Here is a 23,398-nt window from a genome sequence, read left to right on the forward strand (position 1 = left end):
TTGTATGCCGACACCAGAACGGACGATTGTTCGCCTGTCAGTACACAATTCGGCCGACAGACCGCAGATTTGCAAGACTGGGCATGCTCAGAAAATAGAAAACACAGGGAAAGTTAACCATTACATGACATCACTTCTGCAGTCGGCGGACAAAATTCTTGTGCTGTCCTTGTGCTGTCTTTGCACTTTTCAGCAGACACCGACATCCCGGGGAGAAAAGAGGAACATTTGTAAGCCGACCATCGGTACGTGTGTACGGGGCTTAAAGCTGGATACACACTATACAACTTTTGTTGTCAGATTTCCTTCAGATTTACCTTTTCTATGCAGTGCAAGGGCCTGCCAGATTGCATACAAATTGAAAGTGTTTAGGTTTGACCTCATATTATATGGTTTTGGTAAGTCTAAAGAAAAAAGTCTTCAGAAAATGTTATAGTGTGTATGGCCCATTAGAGGACAGGGTCATACCTGGAGCTTTGTTGCAGCTCTAAACCCAGAAAGCACTTTGCAGTCATCACAGTATGCTCAGGTCTGAAAAGCTCCACCATGCAATCCACAACCTGAAGGTCACATTCTAGGTTAGGCCTGCTTGTCCAGCCCAACAGGGTCCGGTATAGCTTCTAATGGGCCATACACACTATAAGATTTTCTGAAGACTTTTTCCTTTAGATTTACCAAAACCATATAATATGAGGTCAAACCTAAACACTTTCCATTTGTATGCAATCTGGCAGGACCTTGCACTACATACAAAAAGTAAATCTGAAGACAAAAGTCTTCAGAAAATCTTATAGTGTGTATGGCCCTTTAATCTAGTCTGAAGAAAATGCTGATCTGCTTCAGCCTGAACCTTACCCTTAAAGAGACAGAGGGTCACACTAAAGTCTTTGCTATAGTTTTAGATGTGACAGGTAACACCGTACACACTAGTCTAGAAAGCACCACAGTGCAGGTCCCAGTGCCCAAGGTCACATTTCCATTCTAGTGTCACAGGTCCAGATCAGCATGGTCCAGCTATGGCTTACAAGGCTAGTGCTGAGGAAAGGCTGATCTGAAATGCTGCTATGTACAGACCTTCTCAAACAACTAAAGCTGGCAAAAAATATTTAAGGCCCCTTTCACACCCGCAGATTGATCGGGTCCACCTCTCCATTTTTCAGGTGGACCTGATGGGATGACCCAACATTCTCAATGGAGCAGCTGATCCACTGACACCAGACCTGTTAAAAACAGACAGATAGGGATCCGTTCCCCATTCATCGATCAGATGGAAACAGACAGGCATTCCCTTTCCATCCGACTGCCCCATAGAGAACAGTGGGCTGTGTCCGTGTGCGCTCTGCATTGTGATGTGGACACGTACCGTGCATCAGCTCAGTGGAGAGATCCCGGGCTGAGCAGGCAGGTCATCTTGACTGATTTTGCTCCACCTGAAAGGCGTTAAGATGGCAGTATAACCTGACAGTATCTGAATTCCTACGTCCCTCAGTCTCGGTTCATACTGATGGGGTGCAAATCCTGTTGTGACAGGTGTGATTCTAATGCGAATTGATAAAATTTCAGAGGGGATTCAGTGTAGCTGGAAATTTAATTTGCACAGGACCGTTTTTTTTTTTACTAGATCAGAATCCTACCACATAGATGTGAATGGCTTACATATCAAACAATGTTTTTTTTTTTTCAGATGACAAGCGAATCTATGCCTATCGGATCGAATCCACATCTGTATGAACCGGGACTCAATGGAAGAAAAAAATCCTCCTCTCATCCCCCTGTTCGTAATGCTGGAGATCGGACTCGTATACAGAGAAGAGACATTATCATTACACAAGTTATATATACACCAGGGAGCAGCTGGATTTTACAGACTTTTACCCTTCTTCACATATCTGCTCCCCACCACACTATACTACATGGTCAGGAATAGGCTGACATGGCATCCACACAGTGTTTTATTCAATGTTACTGTGAGTAATGGCCAAGAAGCTGAATACTGAGCTGTGTACAGTGTGTCAGATGCTGAGGCGGTGCTCTTGCTCACTGTTCCGGCAGCCATCCACAGTAATAGCACTTAGCCTCTACAGCAAAGGCCGTGCACATTGTCCAGTCCGGCAATAACTGTTCCACATGTGAGGTGGGAGTCTGGACAGTACTCGTATAAGGCACTAAAAAAAGTTTTTGTGTCCATTGCAGTGGTCATCACATGGGGGTCCCAGAGGCAGAACGACAGGGGTCGGCACCCAAGAAACACCATGACTCTGCATCCGAATCCTCCCGGGAGGTCTCAGCACTGCCAGTAGCTGGTGATAGTCCTTTTACACAAAGCGCCACCTACAGGAAAGACAGTACACAACTCTAATTATACAATAAACATTAGTCATGATGAGTCTGTGTGTAATGATTGGAGATCAAGTCACAATCTGACCAACCCCCCCCCCCCCCCCCCCCCCCACCACCATGCTGGGTTTTTCATGGTTTTCTAGTTTCCAGCAGTCAAGTAATTGTTAGAGGGGTAAAATAAATCAAAGAAACTTCAATGGTGCCCAAAAAAGAATTTTATTTGATTTCCACTCCATATTTTATGCGTCGATCACTTGGAAACAGAAAAAAGCAAAAAAAATAGCAGTGTGGGAAAATCATTATTCTAGCCATACACAGCAGTTAAACAGCTTTCAACCACTTCCTTACCGCTGGATGTCATGAGGTCCTGGGCTTTAAGCGGGGATATCTGAATGATGGGTGCCAGCTGCAGACATCATTCAGATATTTTTTTTTAGCGGACGATTCCCTGCACCATAGGAACAATCATAGTGGCTGGCTGTTCAGCCGCTTGATTGTTCTTACAAGCAGCGGGAGGGGACATCTCCCTCCCCCTCCCACGCTTCTACAGAAGGAATCTGCTAGTGGTGGAACTATACCATAGAGACTGCCGAGGACCAGATGGTACCCAGCAGTGTCTGACTTTCGGAGGCCCAGGCACGATGTTATGACGTCACGCTCAGCCTTGGAGTTGTCAATACTGCCGTGATCTCAGGTAGATAGCCAAGATCGTGTTTATTTATTTATTTTTTTTTTATTTCAGGCTTTTGAGCCTGTAGGAGAGATCTGAGGTCTTATTGACTCCAGATCTTCCCATAAAGAGGACCTGTCATGCACTATTTCAATTACAAGAGATGTTTACATTCCTTCTAATAGGAATAAAAGTGATAAAAAAATAATAATTTAAAAATGCCCCATTCCCTCATGCTTGCAAACAACAGCATATCTAAACGGCGTCCAAACCACACGTGAAGTATCGCCGCAAACGTCTGAGCGAGAGCAACAATTCTAGCACTAGACCTCCTTTGTAACTCTAAGCTGCAAAACTTTTTAAAGCATCACCTATGGAGATTATTAGGTACTGAAGTTTGGTGCCATTAAATGAGTGTGCGCAATTTTAAGGCGTGAAATGTTCGGTATCTATTTTTTCGGTGCAATATCATTTTTCACATTATACAAAAAAACTTGGGTAAATATTTTTATTTTTTTTTGTTAATTCATGAAAGTGTTTTAGTCTTTCCAAATAAATCACGTTTGAAAAATTGCCGTGTGACAAAAAAATTGCAACAACCTCCATTTTATTCCCTAGGGTCTCTGCTAAAAAATATTATGTTTGGGGATTCTGAGTAATTTTCTAGCAAAAAAAAAAAAAAGATGATTTTACATGTATGAGAGGAATGCCAGAATTGGCTTGGGCTGGATCTTATCCTGAATGGGCAAAGTGACAGGGCCTCTTATTTGTAAAAGGTACCAGATAAATTGACAAACAGATCATTTCAGTGTCAACAGAAACATTCATCCATTTGGCCATTTTTGCAGTCAAAATCTCTGAGCAAGTGGCTGAATGTGGATTAAAATTATAGAGTGTGTGGCGCACCTGCTAGAAGATCAGCTCTGTTTCTCTCACTATACCAGCTGTCCGTTCTATTCCACCTTCTACATTTGCCCCAGAAGCAGGCTTGAAGCAACCGTATTTTAGGTAACAGCAGTGTTAATTTTGGCATCAAATTTTTATATTGTTTTAGTTCTAGTCATTTGACTAAAATGCCATTTTAGTGATCTGCAATTGTTTTACATTTAGTTGTATTTTAGTTCAATAAAATAATTTTAGTCAACTAAAATCTAATGTGTTTAGTTAAATTGCAATGCGTTATTTTAGCATTTCTTTAGAATTTCCACACTCTTTATATCCTCCTGGAGTAAAAAAAAAAAAAAAAAAAATCAAATATTATTTATGGTATTAGGGTTTGAACAAACTCACAGATTTAGCCACTCTGAACGGTCCAGTGCTCTGGAAATTGACAGTCTGATGAGGAGTTCTGTAATGCATTGCACATCGTGCTCTGGACGGTGGTCTGAGGAGGCCTGTAATGCACAGTGCTCTGGACGGTGGTCTGAGGAGGCCTGTAATGCTGCACAGTGCTCTGGACGGTGGTCTGAGGAGGCCTGTAATGCTGCACAGTGCTCTGGACGGTGGTCTGAGGAGGCCTGTAATGCTGCACAGTGCTCTGGACAGTGATCTGAGGGGATGCCTGTAATGCACAGTGCTCTGGGGGGGGGGGGGGGCTGTAATATACGGTGGTCTGAGGAGGCCTGTAATGCACAGTGCTATGGACAGAGGTCTGAGGAGGCCTGTAATACTGCACAGTGGTCTGAGGAGGCCTGTAATGCTGCACAGCGGTCTGAGGAGGCCTGTAATGCTGCACAGCGGTCTGAGGAGGCCTGTAATGCTGCACAGTGGTCTGGACGGTGATCTGAGGAGGCTTCTAATGCACACAGTGCTCTGGACATGGGACAGTCTGAAGAAGAGGCCTGTATTACATTGTACACAGTGCTCTGGATGGTGATCTGAGGGGAGGCCTGTAATGCACAGTGCTCTGGACGGTGGTCAGAGAGGCCTGTAATGCTGCACAGTGCTCTGGATGGTGGTCTGAGGGGAGGCCTGTAATGCACAGTGCTCTGGACTGTGGTCAGAGGCCTGTAATGCTGCACAGTGCTCTGGATGGTGGTCTGAGGGGAGGCCTGTAATGCACAGTGCTCTGGACGGTGGTCAGAGAGACCTGTAATGCTGCACAGTGCTCTGGATGGTGGTCTGAGGGGAGGCCTGTAATGCACAGTGCTCTGGACGGTGGTCAGAGAGGCCTGTAATGCTGCACAGTGCTCTGGATGGTGGTCTGAGGGAAGGCCTGTAACGCTGGCTGCTGCTAAGCGCAGAACCCTACAGACTCGAGTTGCTTTCTTGCTGGGAGCAGAAGCAGGTTCAGCTCTGTGGAAACTGCAAATTCACGATGGGTATACGTCCCTGCCTCACATTAGTGTTTCATTTTCGTTCGTTAACAAAAACGGAATTGATTTTCGTCATAGTTTTTGTCAAAAATGTGGTGCACTTTTCGCTTTCGCCACTGTAAAAAGGCCGCTAACGAAAATGTTGACAAAATTTAACACTGGGTAACAACAAGGAGGTGAGGCTGCAGAGGTCAACATCACAAGCATTTCCATTTATACTGGAGGAGTACAGAGAGGAGGATATGCATGACACTTCCTGCTTCTCTGTGTTTTTAGAGGGAATTGTGGTTTGCAGGACATTTCATACATATATCCTTGTATAATTCCTAACAAAGCCAGGGGATGACCGCTCCCTACTTCCACACAGATCTAAAATATTAACTGCTGCGTAAACTGATCTAAGAATTGTTATAGTGAAATTTGTGCATGTGATGACTTAAGTCAGTTACTGCCAGTCAGCAACATACAGGACCAATCATCTGCCACTTTGTATGCTCACCTGTCTCTGAAGAGTTTGTATGGCCTCTCCATGTTGGCTGACTGCCTGACCCTGCTGGAAAAAAAAACACATTATACCAACATTCGTCTACAGCTCCACTATCACTGTCTGCAGATCTGTCTGGAGAACTTGCACACACTTCTCTCCTTACAACTTCTCCCCCTTTGAAGGAGTCAGGTTGGAGAGCACTCCACCTCTCCCCCCCTCACTGAGTCAGAAGGGCGAGCACACTACCACGTCCCTCACCCCCATAGTATCAGGCTGAGGAGCACCTTCCCACCACAATGTCAGGCTGAAGAGCACCCTCCAGCCACAATGTCAGGCTGAGGAGCACTTTCCCGCCACAATGTCAGGCTGAAGAGCACCCTCCAGCCACAATGTCAGGCTGAAGAGCACCCTCCAGCCACAATGTCAGGCTGAAGAGCACCCTCCAGCCACAATGTCAGGCTGAAGAGCACCCTCCAGCCACAATGTCAGGCTGAAGAGCACCTTCCCGCCACAATGTCAGGCTGAAGAGCAGCCTCCCGCCACAATGTCAGGCTGAAGAGCACCCTCCAGCCACAATGTCAGGCTGAAGAGCACCTTCCCGCCACAATGTCAGGCTGAAGAGCACCTTCCCGCCACAATGTCAGGCTGAAGAGCACCTTCCCGCCACAATGTCAGGCTGAAGAGCACCCTCCCGCCACAATGTCAGGCTGAAGAGCACCCTCCCGCCACAATGTCAGGCTAAAGAGCACCCTCCCGCCACAATGTCAGGCTGAAGAGCACCCTCCCGCCACAATGTCAGGCTGAAGAGCACCCTCCCGCCACAATGTCAGGCTGAAGAGCACCTTCCCGCCACAATGTCAGGCTGAAGAGCACCTTCCCGCCACAATGTCAGGCTGAAGAGCACCTTCCCGCCACAATGTCAGGCTGAAGAGCACCTTCCCGCCACAATGTCAAGCTGAAGAGCACCTTCCCGCCACAATGTCAAGCTGAAGAGCACCTTCCCGCCACAATGTCAGGCTGAAGAGCATCTTCCAGCCACAATGTCAGGCTGAAGAGCACCTTCCCGCCACAATGTCAGGCTGAAGAGCACCCTCCCGCCACAATGTCAGGCTGAAGAGCACCTTCCAGCCACAATGTCAGGCTGAAGAGCACCTTCCCGCCACAATGTCAGGCTGAAGAGCACCCTCCCGCCACAATGTCAGGCTGAAGAGCACCCTCCCTCCACAATGTCAGGCTGAAGAGCACCCTCCTGCCACAATGTCAGGCTGAAGAGCACCCTCCCGCCACAATGTCAGGCTGAAGAGCACCCTCCCGCCACAATGTCAGGCTGAAGAGCACCCTCCCGCCACAATGTCAGGCTGAATAGCACCCTCCCAAGCACCTTCCCGTCATGGTGTCAGGCTGCAGAGCACACTTGACCCCTCCTTCCCACAGTGTCAGGCTGGAGAGCACAATTCCCCAACCCCCCCACAGGGTATCTGCTAGCGAGCACACTCCAAACCTGCACCACTAGTGTCAGGCTGGAGAGCACACTCCATTACCCACCATACCTTCAGACTAGAGGGGCCAATATTTCCAGCGCCCGCCCCCTTCGGACACAGCTGATCACAGATCGAGGTAAAGGGCCAATCACAGCGGCTGTTTACCATGTGATCAGCTGTGTCCAATCACAGCTCATCCCATGTAAACAAATGCCAGTTAGCGGCATTTCCTTTCCTCAGCACTGTCAAGGAGGAAAGGAAAGCTGACTGGCTTTCCTGTAAAAAGGGCACATTTACACTGATAATCAGGGCACTAATCATCAGTGCAGCCCAATCAGTGCCACCTCTTCAGTGAAGCCTCATCACCGCACATTAGTGAAGAAGAAAAATTACCTTTATCCAAAATTAACAGAAAACATATTTTTTTCAAAATATTTGGTCTTTTTTTATTTGTTTAGCAAACAAAATAAAAAAAACCCAGTGGTGATTAAATACCACCAAAAGAAAGCTCTAGTTGTGAGAACAAAATGTAGTTTGAATGACAATTGCACGGTCATGCAACACTGTACCCAAAGTATGAGAGCACTAAAAGCTGAAAACTGGCCGGGGGAGGAAGGGGGTGCCCAGTAGGCAAGTGGCTAGAGAGCACATTTGCCCTTGGTATGTCACACAAGCTGTAATGATGGGAACGGGCTCTGGTTTGTGCAGTGTAAAACACAGATTGCTTTCAGGATTATAAACAAACAGGTAACATACATAGCAGCGCTCTATTATAAACATACAACAGAACTAACATTCACCTGCATCAGCACCTGCAATTTGTCCTCGAGCTCCTGAACTCTTAGCGTTAGCTGTGTGTTCTCTCGACGTAGATTCTCCTGTTCACTCACATAGGATGACACAAGAGTCTGCAGCCTTTGTACCTCTTCCTGCAGAGCACCACACGCACAGCCGGGGCACCGCTGCTCCTGCAAACCAAGAGTTACATTTCATATACAGTATGGAGTGCAGAGCTGGATAAAGGAAATCAGATCATCTCTCACAACACCCTTCCAGTCTCCACATGGCCTCCCTCTCACCTGTCAAACTTTCTCTGTACTCCTCCCTATCCAGTCTCCACATGGTCACCCCTGTACGCCCCATGTCCATCCTTCACAATGCCTCCCTCTCACATGCACAGCTTCTTCTGTACCCCCCCCGAGGCTCTTACCTGCACAGCCTTCTCTATACGGCACCCCTGTTCATCCTCCACATGGCCTCGCTCTCACCTGTAGAACCTTCTTTGCATTTCCCCCATCTATTGCATCGCTCTCACCTGTAGAGCCTACTTTGCATTTCCCCCATCCATCCTCCACATGGCCTCCCTCTCACATGCACAGCTTCTTCTGTACTCCCCCCCCCTCGAGGCTCTTACCTGCACAGCCTTCTCTTTACGGCACCCCTGTTCATCCTCCACATGGCCTCGCTCTCACCTGTAGAACCTTCTTTGCATTTTCCCCCATCTATTGCATCGCTCTCACCTGTAGAGCCTACTTTGCATTTGTACTCCCCCCCCCCCCCCCCCATCCATCCATCCTCCACATGGCCTCCCTCTCACCTGTAGAACCTCCTTTGTACTCCCCCCCCCCCCCCCATCCATTCACCTCCTTTGTACTCCCATCCATCCTCCACATGGCCTCCCTCTCACCTGTAGAACCTCCTTTGTACTTCCCCCCATCCATCCTCCACATGGCCTCCCTCTCACCTGTAGAACCTCCTTTGTACCCCCCCCCCATCCATCCACCTCCTTTGTACTCTCCCCCCCCCCCATCCATCCACCTCCTTTGTACTCTCCCCCCCCCCCCCCCGCCATCCATCCTCCACATGGCCTCCCTCTCACCTGTGGAACCTCCTTTGTACTCCCCCCCCCCCCTATCCATCCACCTCCTTTGTACTCTTCCCCCCCTCCCCATCCATCCTCCACATGGCCTCCCTCTCACCTGTAGAACCTCCTTTGTACCCCCCCATCCATCCACCTCCTTTGTACCCCCCCCATCCATCCTCCACATGGCCTCCCTCTCACCTGTAGAACCTACTTTGTACTTCCCCCATCCATCCTTCACGTGGCCTTGCTCTCACCTGCAGAACCCCCTCTGTACTCTGTGACATCTTTGCTGGCAGAGAGGCCTCTGTGTGCTGTGGAAGAGATGCCGATATATCCTGTGGCAACTCCATACTGGCAGAGGACGGGGTCTCTGGCATTGGTATAAACTCTGCTTCTTCCAGCTCCTGCAGATACACAAACCCAAGGTTTACAGCATCCACATACACAAAGAGCAAAAAAAAAAAAGCACAACACAAAAACAATCTAGTCCCATTACCTGCCGCAACCAGCTGGGACAAGCACTGCTCTCCATATTTTCTGTGGTGTTAAATGGGCTGGTCTCTGGCTCCGCCTCCATGGTGCCAACCAACCTGCCGTCACTGGGCTCAGAAGACAGGGATTCCCGTGCGCTGTCAACCTCCACTTGTGCAGATCCCCCTGATGAGCAGCTCTGGGCAACTGTAAGGCAAAAATAATCTCATCTCTTTTATCAGAGCTACCCAGCAGAAAATCCCTGGTTGACTCATGCCCTCCCCAAGCCATTCACTTACCAGTTTCGATACAACCCTCCCACCTCCCTCAGCCACCCTCTCATGGGGTTTGACAGAAACCCCCCCCTCATCCCTGCCAATCACTTACGGGTTCCAATAGACAGGCCACTGCTGTTTGACCGGATAGTCTTTGAGTTGAGGACTTTCTCTATGAGAAGAAAGAAATCTTAGCACAAGAGGCTTTCTGAAAGCTCATCATACCCCACCAACAAGACACAATTCCCAACTACTCACCCACAATGAGGATGGTGTTCCAGCCACGGCAAGAGAGCTCGGGCACATGATGTAATGAGCCAAATATCGGACGAGGCCACGAGGTACAGATGTCAGAGCCTTGAGGTCGCTCATTAGGGGTCATGGCTAGACGTCCATTTCCTCCATTTCCCCAGGCAAATATGTGATTATCTGGAGGAGAGAGATCCTTCATAAAATAAATATCCTCAGCACATAGTGCCACTAGCACAGGCAGGTTTACTCACCATCTGTGGAAGCAATGGTGAACTCATCCCCACAGGACACTCTGGTCACCTGTTTCCCTCCAAGAGGTCCCCCAAGCAGGTTAATACCCAGATGTTTCCGGTAGTCTCCAACACCTAGCTGGCCACACTTGTTGGAACCAAACGTCAAGAGCCTGCCACGCTCTATTAAAGAAAGCAGAGGGAGTGTAAGTTACATGGAAAGATGACAAGAGGCAGAGGGAAGACTATAGACACATCTCACCATCTATGGCAGCAGTGTGTGTCTTTCCTGGAGAGATGCTACGCACTTTATAGAAGGACAACTGCTTGGCCAGGGTCAGGGAGGTGGTGTACGGCACCTCTTGATAGGTCTGCTGTGGGGGGAGAAAAATGTGCTGTCAACCCCATGTAGCGTAATCCTCACATTCTAGTCAAGGAGTGGTCAGAAACTTACCTCATGGTTTATAATCCCAGCCGTGCACTGGTTCAGTCCCAGCTTGTTGTGTTCATTTGAACCACAGGCAAGAACTTTACCAGACTGTGTCAGGAGAAAACTGCCATCTGAGCCGCAGCTGACACTCACAATGCAGAGGCCTCGCTGCACCTCCACCTGACACAGAGGAAAATTGGATGTGAAGAATAACCCGACACAATGCAGAGGCCGAGAGCAGAGATTATAGCAGGGCACAAGGCGTACACAAATAGGAAAACACAACATGGGGCTGAACAGGACAAAGAGAGCTGAAGAGTCACCTTCTGAGGAGAGTAGACGTCATCTTCTGAGTCCAATCCTAGGCGTCCTACAGGGGACAGATAGATTATATCCAGCCCACCAAATCCAGAATGTCATCTAATGGAGAATTCCACAGTACACTCACCATACTCTCCACAGCCCCAGGAGTACACAGACTTGCTTCGTGTTAGCACCATAACGTGACTGTCACCACAGGACACCTGATCAACTGGTTCATTCAAGAAGAAGTCCACTAGAATGGGCTCTAGAACCTCTGAGCCCTCAGCCTGACCTATGCCGAGGCAGCCATAATAGTCTGAGCCGAAAGAGTAGACCTGGCCTTCATCTGAAGAAGACATAAAAAAATAAAATAAATAAATAAATAAATAAATAAATAAATAATGAGCTGAGGCCCCTTCACCATCGTATTACATCCGGCTTCCTGATCTTCCACATTATGTTCTCGTTATCTGATAACACAGGTTCATGTCACATGAGCCAAAACTAACCAATGGCTGGCTCAACTGTCACACTATATACACAGGTGGATCTCAAAAAAATTTGATTATCAAAAAGTATATTTCTAAAAGTGATAGTATATAGATGTGTTACACAGAGAGCGATATATTTCAAGCATTTCTTGAATTGAATTTCTTCTTAATTTTGAGGATTATGGCTTTGTTGTGGAAATTGCATATTACATATTTTCTTATTAATAAAGTGGCTCACTGCATTCTAAGCCTTCAAGTCCTGGTCAAGAAGCCATATAAGGCCATATGTATAGCTCTTATACCTTTCTGATGTAAGGCTTGAGGAATGCAGTATGACCAAGCCCACCCTTCCTCCTTAAAAGGTGAAGTCACTGTCCAAACTTTGGATAAAGCGAGCCCTTTCTCCTCAGGAATGTGAATGTCATATTGTTGCTTACAAGGGTATTGGCTTGGGAGGGGGGGGGGGGGAAGGTATATTCCTTATATAAAAGTCTAAATACCCAAGCCCAAGCTGCTAGAGTCTAGTCTCACCCAGAACATCCATAAAGCAAGTGTCTGGTCCTGATTACCTGTGCCATGTTGCATAATAGCAAATGGGACTCCATGGCGGGAAACCTCCTTACTTAAGTATTCTTGTTATATTTTCTTTATCTTTATCTGCCAGTCTTGTATTATGTTCCTAATATTGTAATAGTTTTGTATGTACAGATTGTTTTGTATAGTAAAAGCACATTTATACACTGCAGAGGTCTGAGCTTCCTTGATTATACCGCAAAGTAACCTTGCTAGATAGACGCAAGCAAAACAGGCTTACAGCTAGTGAAAACTCAAATTCAGTATCTAAGAAACATTTGAATTTCTCTTTCGTTCTCTCGTTCATTGACAGACACAGCTCCTAGTATTCATAACCATTGGGTTATACTGCCCCCTACAGGAGGAGTAGGACACTAGGCAGAAAAAAATTCTGGCTACACCCATGGGCAGTCCCAGGGGGTATACTCCCTCTCTCTGCTATAGCCACACCTAGTTCCTTGCTGGGATCTTTGGTCCTGGCAAATTTTTTTAGATAGAATTTTTTTTTTACGCCTCGATTTTTCCTGTGAGATCTACAATCAACTGCTGGACTGGGCGATGGGCTGGATAATCTAGATCCAGTGGTCACCCCAGTCTGGCCAGCGAGCACACGCAGACCTCAGCTCCGCACTAGGTTGGCCGCGACATAGCCTCACTGGACAGGGGCTGGCCTGCGAGTTAAACGCCTCGCTAGGTCGCATATGACCAAGTCTTGCCCCGAGTCGCAGCGTTCCTCCTGGTCGACACCCCCCCTATTTTGATAGAGAGGGGTTCTGTCTGGAGCGGTGCCCGCTTGGATCCTGGTATAGTGAGTAGCTGTCCCCCCTCCCTCTGGAGGGTTTTGGGGTGGACGTGCGCCCCCTCCTTGGTACGGTCGGACTCCCAGGTTTCCCTCCTTCCTGCAGGTACCCCTCCCTTGCCGAGTCCCCCCTTCCACATATGCTGGGGCTGTTTGGGTTGTCTGACCACTTTCCTGGGGTGGGGGCAGGGCGCTGACTGGCGATGGGGGGCCGGGTTGTACCTGGTGGGGGCTCCTGCAAGGGCCCCCCGTCCTGCCTGGATCTGTCCTTGAGACCTGGTCTCCCAATCCTGGGTCCCTGTATGGCTCCTGGTGCCGTACGGGGCCCCCATTTTGTTGTAGCCTGTGTGGTCTTTACACGGTGGCCATGTTTGTGTAGTCCGGCGGCCGTTTTGCTGTGGTTTGCCATTGAAAATAGCGGCAACCATGACAGTGGAGCCCTGTGGGTGGCGATTTTGGCCCCTCATACCCTGGTGCTGACTCCTGGATTATTTTACTTACTGATCGCCGCACGTGTATTGCAGATTATCCTAGCAGCTGCAGATGCTTGTCTCTGTGGGTGGTCAGTCTGGTGGAGTCCTCTCCCTCTCTGCTGAGGATCGCTTGGTGCTTTGTGCCTGGTGAGCGGGTGGTGCTGCCAACGCGGTGGGGGCTGTCCCTTGGTGTTTTACACTTTTTTGTGGGGTCCCCCTGGTGACTCGTGGAGTCTTTTGAGCACATTTCCCCACCTGATCCCCTCTCTGCGACTGCAGGGCCCTCCGGGTCTCAACTATACATCCATTCACTGACAGCGGTCCTGGAGTCTCTTGTGTCCCGGGTGGAGGTGGCTTGCAGGTGACGGGCTAGCAAAAAGCACCCCCCGCCTTCCCCTGCCTCATCAGATCCTGAATCTGATTTAGCAGCCGCTGACGCTAGTCTCCCTGCTGGGTCTTCAACCACGCGCCTGGAATCATCTGATAGTGAGGAGGATTCCTCCACATCTGCGACCGCACACGAAAAGGCATTGGTAGATGCATGGGCTGTATCTGTGTGTGAAACCCTAAAGATGGAGGACGCAGCTGAAGCTGTGATGGAGGCGCAGGTACCCTTTGGCACTCACAAGCCATCCAGAGTGGCAAAGGCGTTTCCTTTCCCCTCCTATTTTGACAGAATTGTCGCTAAAGAGTGGGGACTACCAAAGCGCTTTACTAGGAGTTACCCCTATGAGGACCGGTGGTGGACCATCTGGTTTCCAAATTAAACAAGGCAACCATGATTCCAGTTGAAGAGTCCCTGGCCTTTAAGGATCTGGCTGATCGGAAGGCGGAGGCTGTGGCCTGCCATTTGTACACTCCGATTTGGCAATAAGGTCGGTATTCACTATTGCCCTAGTGTCGCAAACTCTGACCGAGTTGGCTAAGCTCTTACGCCTGCGGGGCGGGGGGCCGAGCTGGCGGACCAGCTGGTCCAAGGGCTGCAGTTTATCATGATGCCTTTTTGGATGCGGCTCCCCTGATGGCTCGCCTCTCTGTTTTGGCAGTGGTCCTTTGGCGTATCTTTTGGCTCAAGTGCTGGTCTGTGGATCAGACTTCAAAAAAGGCCTTGACTGATCACCCCTCTCGCCTCCTCATCCACCCCCGAGGCCCCTATCACATCTTCATCCACCCTTTATACTCAGAACCTGTCACCCTTCATACTAACCTGTAATACACACAGTGAAATCCCCTCCAGAGCTGACTTGTTTCACAGATTTGCCTTGCAGCTTTTCCACATGTTTTGGTTGTCGATAAGAGGCCCGGTCTCCATGGCCCAGCTGCCCATGCAGCTTTGATCCCCCTTGCATGTTCTGAGCAATGAGAATATATTCTGGTATTAAATCCTGGTACATCTTGCGTTTCCCCAAACTCCAACAACTTGCGACACTCACCACCCAGGTGTACAACTCCTTCTCCACGGTCACCACAGCGAAATGAGCATCTCCAGCACAGACCTGTCGTGCACGACAACCACCTTTAAAGACATCAAGTTTCTGAGGAGTGGACTTTCCTCCTCCCCACACATACACTTCGCTGCTTCGAGATGTCACCACTGCAATTGGTCCATCTGTGACAGTGCCTGGCCTGGGAAAAAGAAGAAACTTTATGAGACATGGTACCAGCTGGGGATGAGAACGAAGGGGTGCTGCTCGATCTATAGCGCTCTTACCTGGAGCGTTTGTTGGATTTGTTCAGCAGGGAGACCTGGTCTTCCATTTCTCTGTGGAGAAACCAGAGCAAAATTTATCCTGCAAAGACGACTATAGGAAACAGCACATAGAGGGTGCACACCATCCAGGCTCACCTCCTCCTCCGAGCCAGCAGAGGCTTCTCCAGGATCTCATCAGCACTCGGTCGCATATCTGGTTCCTAAATTAGAGGGAGAGGGAACACAGATGATGCCAGATATTATCCAGCTTTCCACATTCAACTACACCAATCAACTTCTAGAGTACACGCTTACCTGCTACACACAATAACAATCAGCTCCTGGACTACACACTAACCTGCTACACAAATCAGCATCTGGTGGTATACACTCACCTGCTCCAAACAGGACCGCACTACATCAATCATATCCTGAGAGTAGACGCTGTTGTCTAGCTGCACTCCCCAGTTTCCTTGCACAATCTTCACACACAGATTCAGAGGATTCTGCAGGCAGTGAAGAATAAGATTATGAATAAATGGCTGACAGGAGTGGAATAGGGAAAGAAAACAATGACAGGAAAGGAAAGGAGCAGAGGGTGAAATCACTGAGAGGAGAGGAGAGAAGAGAAGGGAGGAAACACTGACAGGTGAGAAGTGGGGTGGAGCAGATGGAGGAGAGAAGTGGGGTGGAGCAGATGGAGGAGAGAAGTGGGTTGGAGCAGATGGAGGAACCACTGACAGGTGAGAAGTGGAGTGGAGCAGATGGAGGAACCGCCGACAGGAGGGGAGACGTGGAGCAGATGGAGGAACCGCCCACAGGAGGGGAGACGTGGAGCAGATGGAGGAACCGCCCACAGGAGGGGAGACGTGGAGCAGATGGAGGAACCGCCGACAGGAGGGGAGACGTGGAGCAGATGGAGGAACCGCCGACAGGAGGGGAGACGTGGAGCAGATGGAGGAACCGCCGACAGGAGGGGAGACGTGGAGCAGATGGAGGAACCGCCGACAGGAGGGGAGACGTGGAGCAGATGGAGGAACCGCCGACAGGAGGGGAGACGTGGAGCAGATGGAGGAACCGCCGACAGGAGGGGAGACTTGGAGCAGATGGAGGAACCGCCGACAGGAGGGGAGACGTGGAGGAACCGCCGACAGGAGGGGAGCAGATGGAGGAACCGCCGACAGGAGGGGAGCAGATGGAGGAACCGCCGACAGGAGGGGAGCAGATGGAGGAACCGCCGACAGGAGGGCAGGGGAGTGGAGCAGAGGGAGGAACCGCTGACAGGAGGGGAGAGGAGTGGAGCAGAGGGAGGAACCGCTGACAGGAGGGGAGCAGAGGGAGGAACCGCTGACAGGAGGGGAGGGGGAGTGGAGCAGAGGGAGGAACCGCTGACAGGAGGGGAGTGGAGCAGAGGGAGGAACCGATGACAGGAGGGGAGGGGAGTGGAGCAGAGGGAGGAACTGCTGACAGGAGGGAAGTGGAGCGAAAGGAGGAACTGCTGACAGGAGTGGAGTGGAGGAAGGAACTGCTGACAGGAGGAGAGGGATATGGAGGGAGGAGCTGCTGACAGGAGGAGAGGGGTATGGAGGGAGAAGGGACACTTACCGTTGCATCAAAGGTTCTTGTCAGAGTCAGCAACTCATACAGCACACATCCTACTGCCCAGATGTCGGACTTAAAGCTGTACTTCACCCCCTGGCACAGCTCTGGGGACATGTAATACAGGGTGCCCACACACTGCAAACACATTACACATGTATGTGACCAGAGCACTGGATTGTACAAACAATCATACAGCAATAGAGGAACTTTGTATCATCTGTAATGATTTATGTACACACAGACATGTTTGCCAATTACGTACTTGGGCTCAGTTCTTTGCTTGGCAGCACAACACAGTAGTTGTGCTTTATTGCCTTTTCTTACAATGCAAGTCTGTGTTAACTGACTCATTGAAAACCATGCCCTCCCTGTGAGGCAGTTTTCTACTCAGCACTGTATTTATAAAACATTGGATATAGCTATGTGTTGGTTATAAACATAGAACTAGTCAGGAAGGAGCATTTGTAAAAATCAGAATCTCTCTGCTCAACTACGATGACGTGTAGGGTGGAATTTAGTTGTATTCTCACCCTGTCAGATTCTAAAACTGATGAGGTGCACATAATTTCTTCAATATTCTATACAACAAGAGGCTCACCGTTTCTGCCATCGAGAACTCGGAGCCCAGCTGCTTTGCCAGTCCATAGTCCCCCAGTTTGATTAGGTTGGCTTTGGTTAGGAAGATGTTTAATGTCTTAATGTCTCTGTAAAGGGAAACTGGAGACGTTAACACTTACTAAAAAGCCACCCACCTCCATGTTGTTACCAGTAGGGGTAGTGTGCCCACCATCACCTCTCCTCCATGATGTTACCAGTGGGGCAGTGTGCCTGCCATCACCTCCATGTCATCTCACCACTAGAGGGCAGTGTACCCACCATCACATACACTCCATTATATCACCACTAGGAGCAGTGTACCCACCAAAACCTCCCCTTCAAGATGATACCACTAAGGGGCAGTGTACGCACCATCACCCCCTCCCCCCCCCCCTTTATGCTTTCACCAGTATGGGGCATTGAACCCACTATCACCTATCCCCCATGACGTTACCACTAGGTGGCACTGTATCCATCATTGCCCTATATGGTGACCATGGGACATGTACACTTGCCTGTGAAGAATTCCAGCTCGATGGATGCAACTCACCGCAGACACGATTTGGAAGAGATACCAAATGACCAGCTGCAGACATAAAATGGACATGTGACAATGACATAATGTTCTGCCCCTTAGTCCTCAACAAGCAAGGCACTCCCTACCCCCTCTTCCACCTGCCATCTATCATCTCCTTCTGGAACAATACTGTACATCCCCTTTAACTACCTGCCACCTTCTCCTGGAACTCTATACTTCCCCCCCCCCCCTCCCCACCTTTCACCTTCTCTTAAAACTCCATACCCCCCCCCCCCCTCACCACCACCTGTTATCTACCACCTCCTCCTGGAACTATACTGTACTTCCCCCCTTTCACTACCCAGCACCTTCTCCTGGAATTCTATACTTCCCCCTCCCCACTTACCACCTCTCACCTCCTCCTGGAACTCCATAACCCCCCACCACCTCTCACCTCCTCCTGGAACTCCATAACCCCCCACCACCTCTCACCTCCTCCTGGAACTCCATAACCCCCCACCACCTCTCACCTCCTCCTGGAACTCCATAACCCCCCACCACCTCTCACCTCCTCCTGGAACTCCATAACCCCCCCACCACCTCTCACCTCCTCCTGGAACTCCATAACCCCCCCACCACCTCTCACCTCCTCCTGGAACTCCATAACCCCCCCACCACCTCTCACCTCCTCCTGGAACTCCATAACCCCCCCACCACCTCTCACCTCCTCCTGGAACTCCATAACCCCCCCACCACCTCTCACCTCCTCCTGGAACTCCATAACCCCCCACCACCTCTCACCTCCTCCTGGAACTCCATAACCCCCCACCACCTTTCACCTCCTCCTGGAACTCCATAACCCCCCACCACCTTTCACCTCCTCCTGGAACTCCATAACCCCCCACCACCTTTCACCTCCTCCTGGAACTCCATAATCCCCCACCACCTCTCACCTCCTCCTGGAACTCCATAACCCCCCCACCACCTCTCACCTCCTCCTGGAACTCCATAACCCCCCACCACCTTTCACCTCCTCCTGGAACTCCATAACCCCCCACCACCTTTCACCTCCTCCTGGAACTCCATAACCCCCACCACCTCTCACCTCCTCCTGGAACTCCATAACCCCCCACCACCTCTCACCTCCTCCTGGAACTCCATAACCCCCCCACCACCTCTCACCTCCTCCTGGAACTCCATAACCCCCCACCACCTCTCACCTCCTCCTGGAACAACTGGCTCTTCTGACGGACGATCTTGTCAAACAGATTACCACCTGTGAAAAGGAGGATGGAGGTAAGAAGACCCTTCGGCTACACAGAAAGGAGCAACTGGAATTCCACTCACCATTGCAGTACTCCAGCTCAATCAGCAGTGTGTTGCTGTCCATGAAGTGGTTATAGTACGCTATGATGTTATCATGCTGGAGGAGGGATAAAATTACAATCTCATTAAGAGCATCGCGGCGTTCCTTTTCCGAAAGTCTAGCCAAGCCCACCTCCTTCCATACAACCAGCGAGTCATCCTGGAGGGAAACAGTTGGGAGCAAGAACAGCGTCAGAGAACAGGAAATATTCTAAATGTTCTTCTACTGGGCTATGAGGAGCCTTTTTCATTATATAGGAATCGGGTGTAAATATCTATCTACAAAACAGCGGCACAATCCCCTAAAAATTGGGTAAATCTAAGAGTAAACCAAGTCTGACGGGGGGGGGGCCCTGCAGACAAGGGAAATTGGGATTTTAATGTGCCCAAGAATATGAAAGAAAAACAAATCATAAAAAAAATACAAATTTTATTGAAAACAAGATAGTGAAATCAACACAAAGATACAGCGTATAAAAGGTGTATCACATAACACATCCTACAGTTGGGTGGATCGACGCGTTTCACCCACAATTTGGGCTTCCTCGGGATCCGGGTGCGTTATAGACTTTTCTAAAATATACACCCTAAATAAAAAGCACAAAACTATATCTCACGCGCCATGCCGCGAAATTTAGAATAATAAGCTGGAAAATGACTTCTAGGCAGGGAAGAGAGATATAAAAATCCCCTACAGAAAGTATTTACCCATAAAGGGATGAATGCAGTCAAATATTGAGCACAGATAAACCCAAACACCAAAAAGTATATTTTTTTTTTAAGCACCACCTAGGACATAAGGTACGTAATCCAATCAAGAAAAAAGTCCCGTGTCAAAAGATCATCGAGCCAGCAACCGTCCCTGCCGCAGACAGATCGGCCCACGGCCCAACTCATATTTGACTGGGTCAGTGTCTGCAGCAGGGACGGTTGCTGGCTCGATGATCTTTTGACACGGGACTTTTTTCTTTATTGGATACGTTACGTACCTTATGAACGTATCCAGGAAATTGAACAAGAAAATTGTATAATGTATGGCCAGCCTTAGATTTACCCCTTTTTCATTATATATATATTTTTTTATTGTGTGCTGCTATGCAGGACGATGGTGATGTCAAACTAAAGTTTTGTTAAATTTTAACGCCCTTAACTTTTTGGTCCCTGCCTCTCCCTGAGAAACATTTCTTGTACCTTCCTCTCCATGAGGAGCCTTTCCCATATTCTCCCTAACATGAGCAGCCTTCCCTGAAACCCCTCTCCCCAAAAAACCTATCTGCCCCCCCTCCCCATCACCCTGAGAAACATTTCTTGTACCTTCCTCTCCATGAGGAGCCTTTTCCATGTTCTCCTTAACCACTTTACGTCTGCCTGCAGGAATATTACTGCGGCAAAGTGGCTCGTTATCGTCTGACGACGTAGTACTACGTCGTCAGACACTCCCCTTTCTCGGCGGCGCGTGCGGCGCCGGAGGCTCGCTCCCGCTGTATTCAGTCACAGCGGGAGTCGGGCCAGGGGAGGAGCAGCGGCGATTGCCGCTGCTCTTCCCCGATCGTCGGGGATCTAGTGTGGAGATCCGCCTGCTTGTGTAAACAAAGCGGGCGGATCTCCCAAGTGACAGGCAGGGTCAGATTGCAGGGTTCAGCATAGCTGAACCCTGGATCTGTCCCTGTGTCACTCAGTCACCTCCCCCCACACACGTCAGTAAGCACCAGGCATACATTAACCCCTCCCTCTCCAATAAAATTAACCCCTTCCCTGCCAGTGTTATTTTTACAGTAACAGTGCATATATATAGCACTGATTACTGCAGTAATGTCACTGGTACCCCAAAAGTGTCAAAAATGTCAGTTAAGGGTCCGATCTGTCCGCCGCAATGTCGCAGTCCCGCAAAAAAAAAAAAATATCGCAGATCGCCACCATTACGCGTTAAAAAAAAAAAAAAAAACACCAAAAATGACAGAAATCTTTCCCTTTGTTAGTAAACGCAATAACTTTTGCGCAAACCAATCAAAATACGCTTATTGTGATTTTTTTTTACCAAACATAGGGAGCAGAAAACAAATTGGCCAAAAATTTAATTTTGGGGGGAATTTCATATAAAAAATTAGAAAAATATTGTTTTTTCAAAATTTACACTCTTTTTTTGTTTATAGCGCAAAAAAAAAAAATCGCACAGGTGATCAAATCCCACCAAAAGAAAGCTCTGTTTGTGGGAAAAAAAGGACGTAAATTTTGTTTGGGTACGGCGTCGCACGACCGCGCAATTGTCCGTTAAAGTTGCACAGTGCCGAATCGCAAAAAGTGGCCCAGACGTAAGACAGCAAAATCCTCCGGTGGTAAAGTGGTTAAATAAGGACGTGTGTGTTACAGTGCGTTTTTGGTGCCTTAAGATGCATTTTACAGCGTTCCGGTACAGTCCAGTGCAGGGAAAATGCAGCATGTTCTATTTTTTTTCTGGAACTGCAAGCAGTGGTGTGAACTGTGTTATTGGAAACCATATAACTTACTAACCATGCGTTTTTGATGCAGAAAAAAAAATGCATTGGACTGAATGTGGTGTGAATGGGCCCTTAGAATCTTTTCCCTCCTGTCTTCTTGAGAAGCCTTTGAGGACCCCTCCTGTCCATGCAGCTTTTCCCAGGACCCCTCTTCATGTCTGAGATGGCTTTTCCACAATTCCCCTCCTACTAGAGAAGCCTTTCTTACAATTCTTCCCATGCAAACTCCTCTACATTAGCCCTTCCTCATCCCAAGAAGCCTTTCCCTGCTTTGCCCACTCCCTGAGGAGCCTTTCCCATCCCCCCTCCTCACAGAACAGCCTTTTCTGAATCCGCCCCTGAGGAGCACAGTGCAGTACCTCATTCCTCCAGTAGAGCAATCTACAAAGGAGCTTATCCACTCCCCTGTAGGATGGAGCCCCCCAATGACTCCTCCCCCAGGGAGGGTCAAACAGAGATCTTGAGACAGAAAGAGCCCCACATCTATACAATGACCCCGCCCCCAGGGACGGCCAATAAAGTACCTCAGCCACTAGACAGAGGCAGCCCACCCTCCCCATTTTATACAGTGACCCGCCCCCGGGGACTACCTCGGTCCTCCGGTAGAGAGTGGCCTCCCCATAGGCCCCGTGTCCCAGGACCCGGATGGGGATATAGTGAAGCTCCTCCTGCTCGGGGCCACCGCAGCTCCGCGCTGACTCTCCATAGTCCGAGTTGATGGAGTCGCAGTGCCGGTCATACCGGCCGAGGGCGGACATGGCGAGATCAGCCGCCTGTGCCCGCCGCCATATTGGACTCTGGCTGACCCGGAACTGCTGACCGCCTCGCTCACAGGCACGTGACCCAGAGCCGCCGCCATCTTTCTTGAGGGCGGGAGCCGAGCTGTAGATCGCGTAATTGCTGCTAGTGTTTGTCGCTGACGTCGCAGCAAGGGGCGGGGATATACAATGTTGCTGCGCGGTGTCCATATATTGCGATTGGATTGAGAAGCCGATTGACGCTCACAGAGGGCGGAGCTGAATTGTCACCCAGCCAATCAGAGCCTTTCCGGCGGAGACCCATTTTAGAGCCATACAGTGTTGTCATGTGTGTGTTACTGGTAACCGGTCAGTGACAGGAGAAGAGTTCAGGGCAGGAGGGAGCAGTGACGGTCTTCCTCCAATCCTGCGCCTCGGATATCTCTCAGGGTTCCTTTGTGTCCAAAACACACCGATTGTCCATCGCTCGCCTGGGGACATTTTTAAACTTTTCACATATGGAATAACATACATTATATTACCAAAAGTATTGGGACGCCGGCCTTTACACACACATGACCTTTAACCACTTAAGCCCCGGAGGATTTGGCTGCTAAAAGACCAGGGAGTTTTTTGCGTTTTTTTACTGCGTGACTTTAACGGACAATTGCGCGGTCGTGCGACGCTGTACCTAAACGAATTTGATGTCCTTTTTTCCCACAAACAGAGCTTTCTTTTGGTGGTATTTGATCACCTGTGCAATTTTTTGCTCATGTGCTATAAACAAAAAAAGAGCGTCAATTTTGCAAAAATAACAATATTTTTCACATTTTTTTATATGAAATTCCCCCCAAAAAAATGTAAAAATCAAAATTTTTTAACATTTTCGGCCAATTTGTTTTCTGCTACATATGTTTGGTAAAAAAAATCGCAAAAAG

The 23,398-nt window shown here is 49.1% G+C and overlaps 1 protein-coding gene across 1 annotated transcript; it reads right to left on the minus strand.

Annotated features, from left to right (window-relative positions):
• Positions 1-1,934: 1,934 nt before the first annotated feature.
• On the minus strand, positions 1,935-22,551 carry NEK9 (NIMA related kinase 9). Its single transcript, XM_082275720.1, has 23 exons — positions 22,314-22,551; positions 19,208-19,385; positions 19,081-19,136; positions 17,853-17,929; positions 17,345-17,450; positions 16,750-16,881; positions 15,540-15,650; positions 15,301-15,365; positions 15,166-15,216; positions 14,888-15,080; positions 14,662-14,806; positions 11,264-11,464; positions 11,139-11,185; positions 10,840-10,995; positions 10,648-10,759; positions 10,407-10,568; positions 10,162-10,332; positions 10,016-10,075; positions 9,654-9,835; positions 9,412-9,561; positions 8,094-8,261; positions 5,825-5,878; positions 1,935-2,331 (listed from the first exon to the last, which is right to left on the minus strand). The coding sequence occupies exons 1-23, from the start codon at positions 22,479-22,481 to the stop codon at positions 2,200-2,202; spliced, it is 2,877 nt and encodes a 958-aa protein (XP_082131846.1). The 5' UTR covers positions 22,482-22,551; the 3' UTR covers positions 1,935-2,199.
• Between the last annotated feature and the right edge of the window lie 847 nt (positions 22,552-23,398).

The sequence above is a fragment of the Pelophylax lessonae genome (genome assembly GCF_965119305.1).
Source record: "Pelophylax lessonae genome assembly, chromosome: 13".
NCBI lineage: Eukaryota > Metazoa > Chordata > Amphibia > Anura > Ranidae > Pelophylax > Pelophylax lessonae.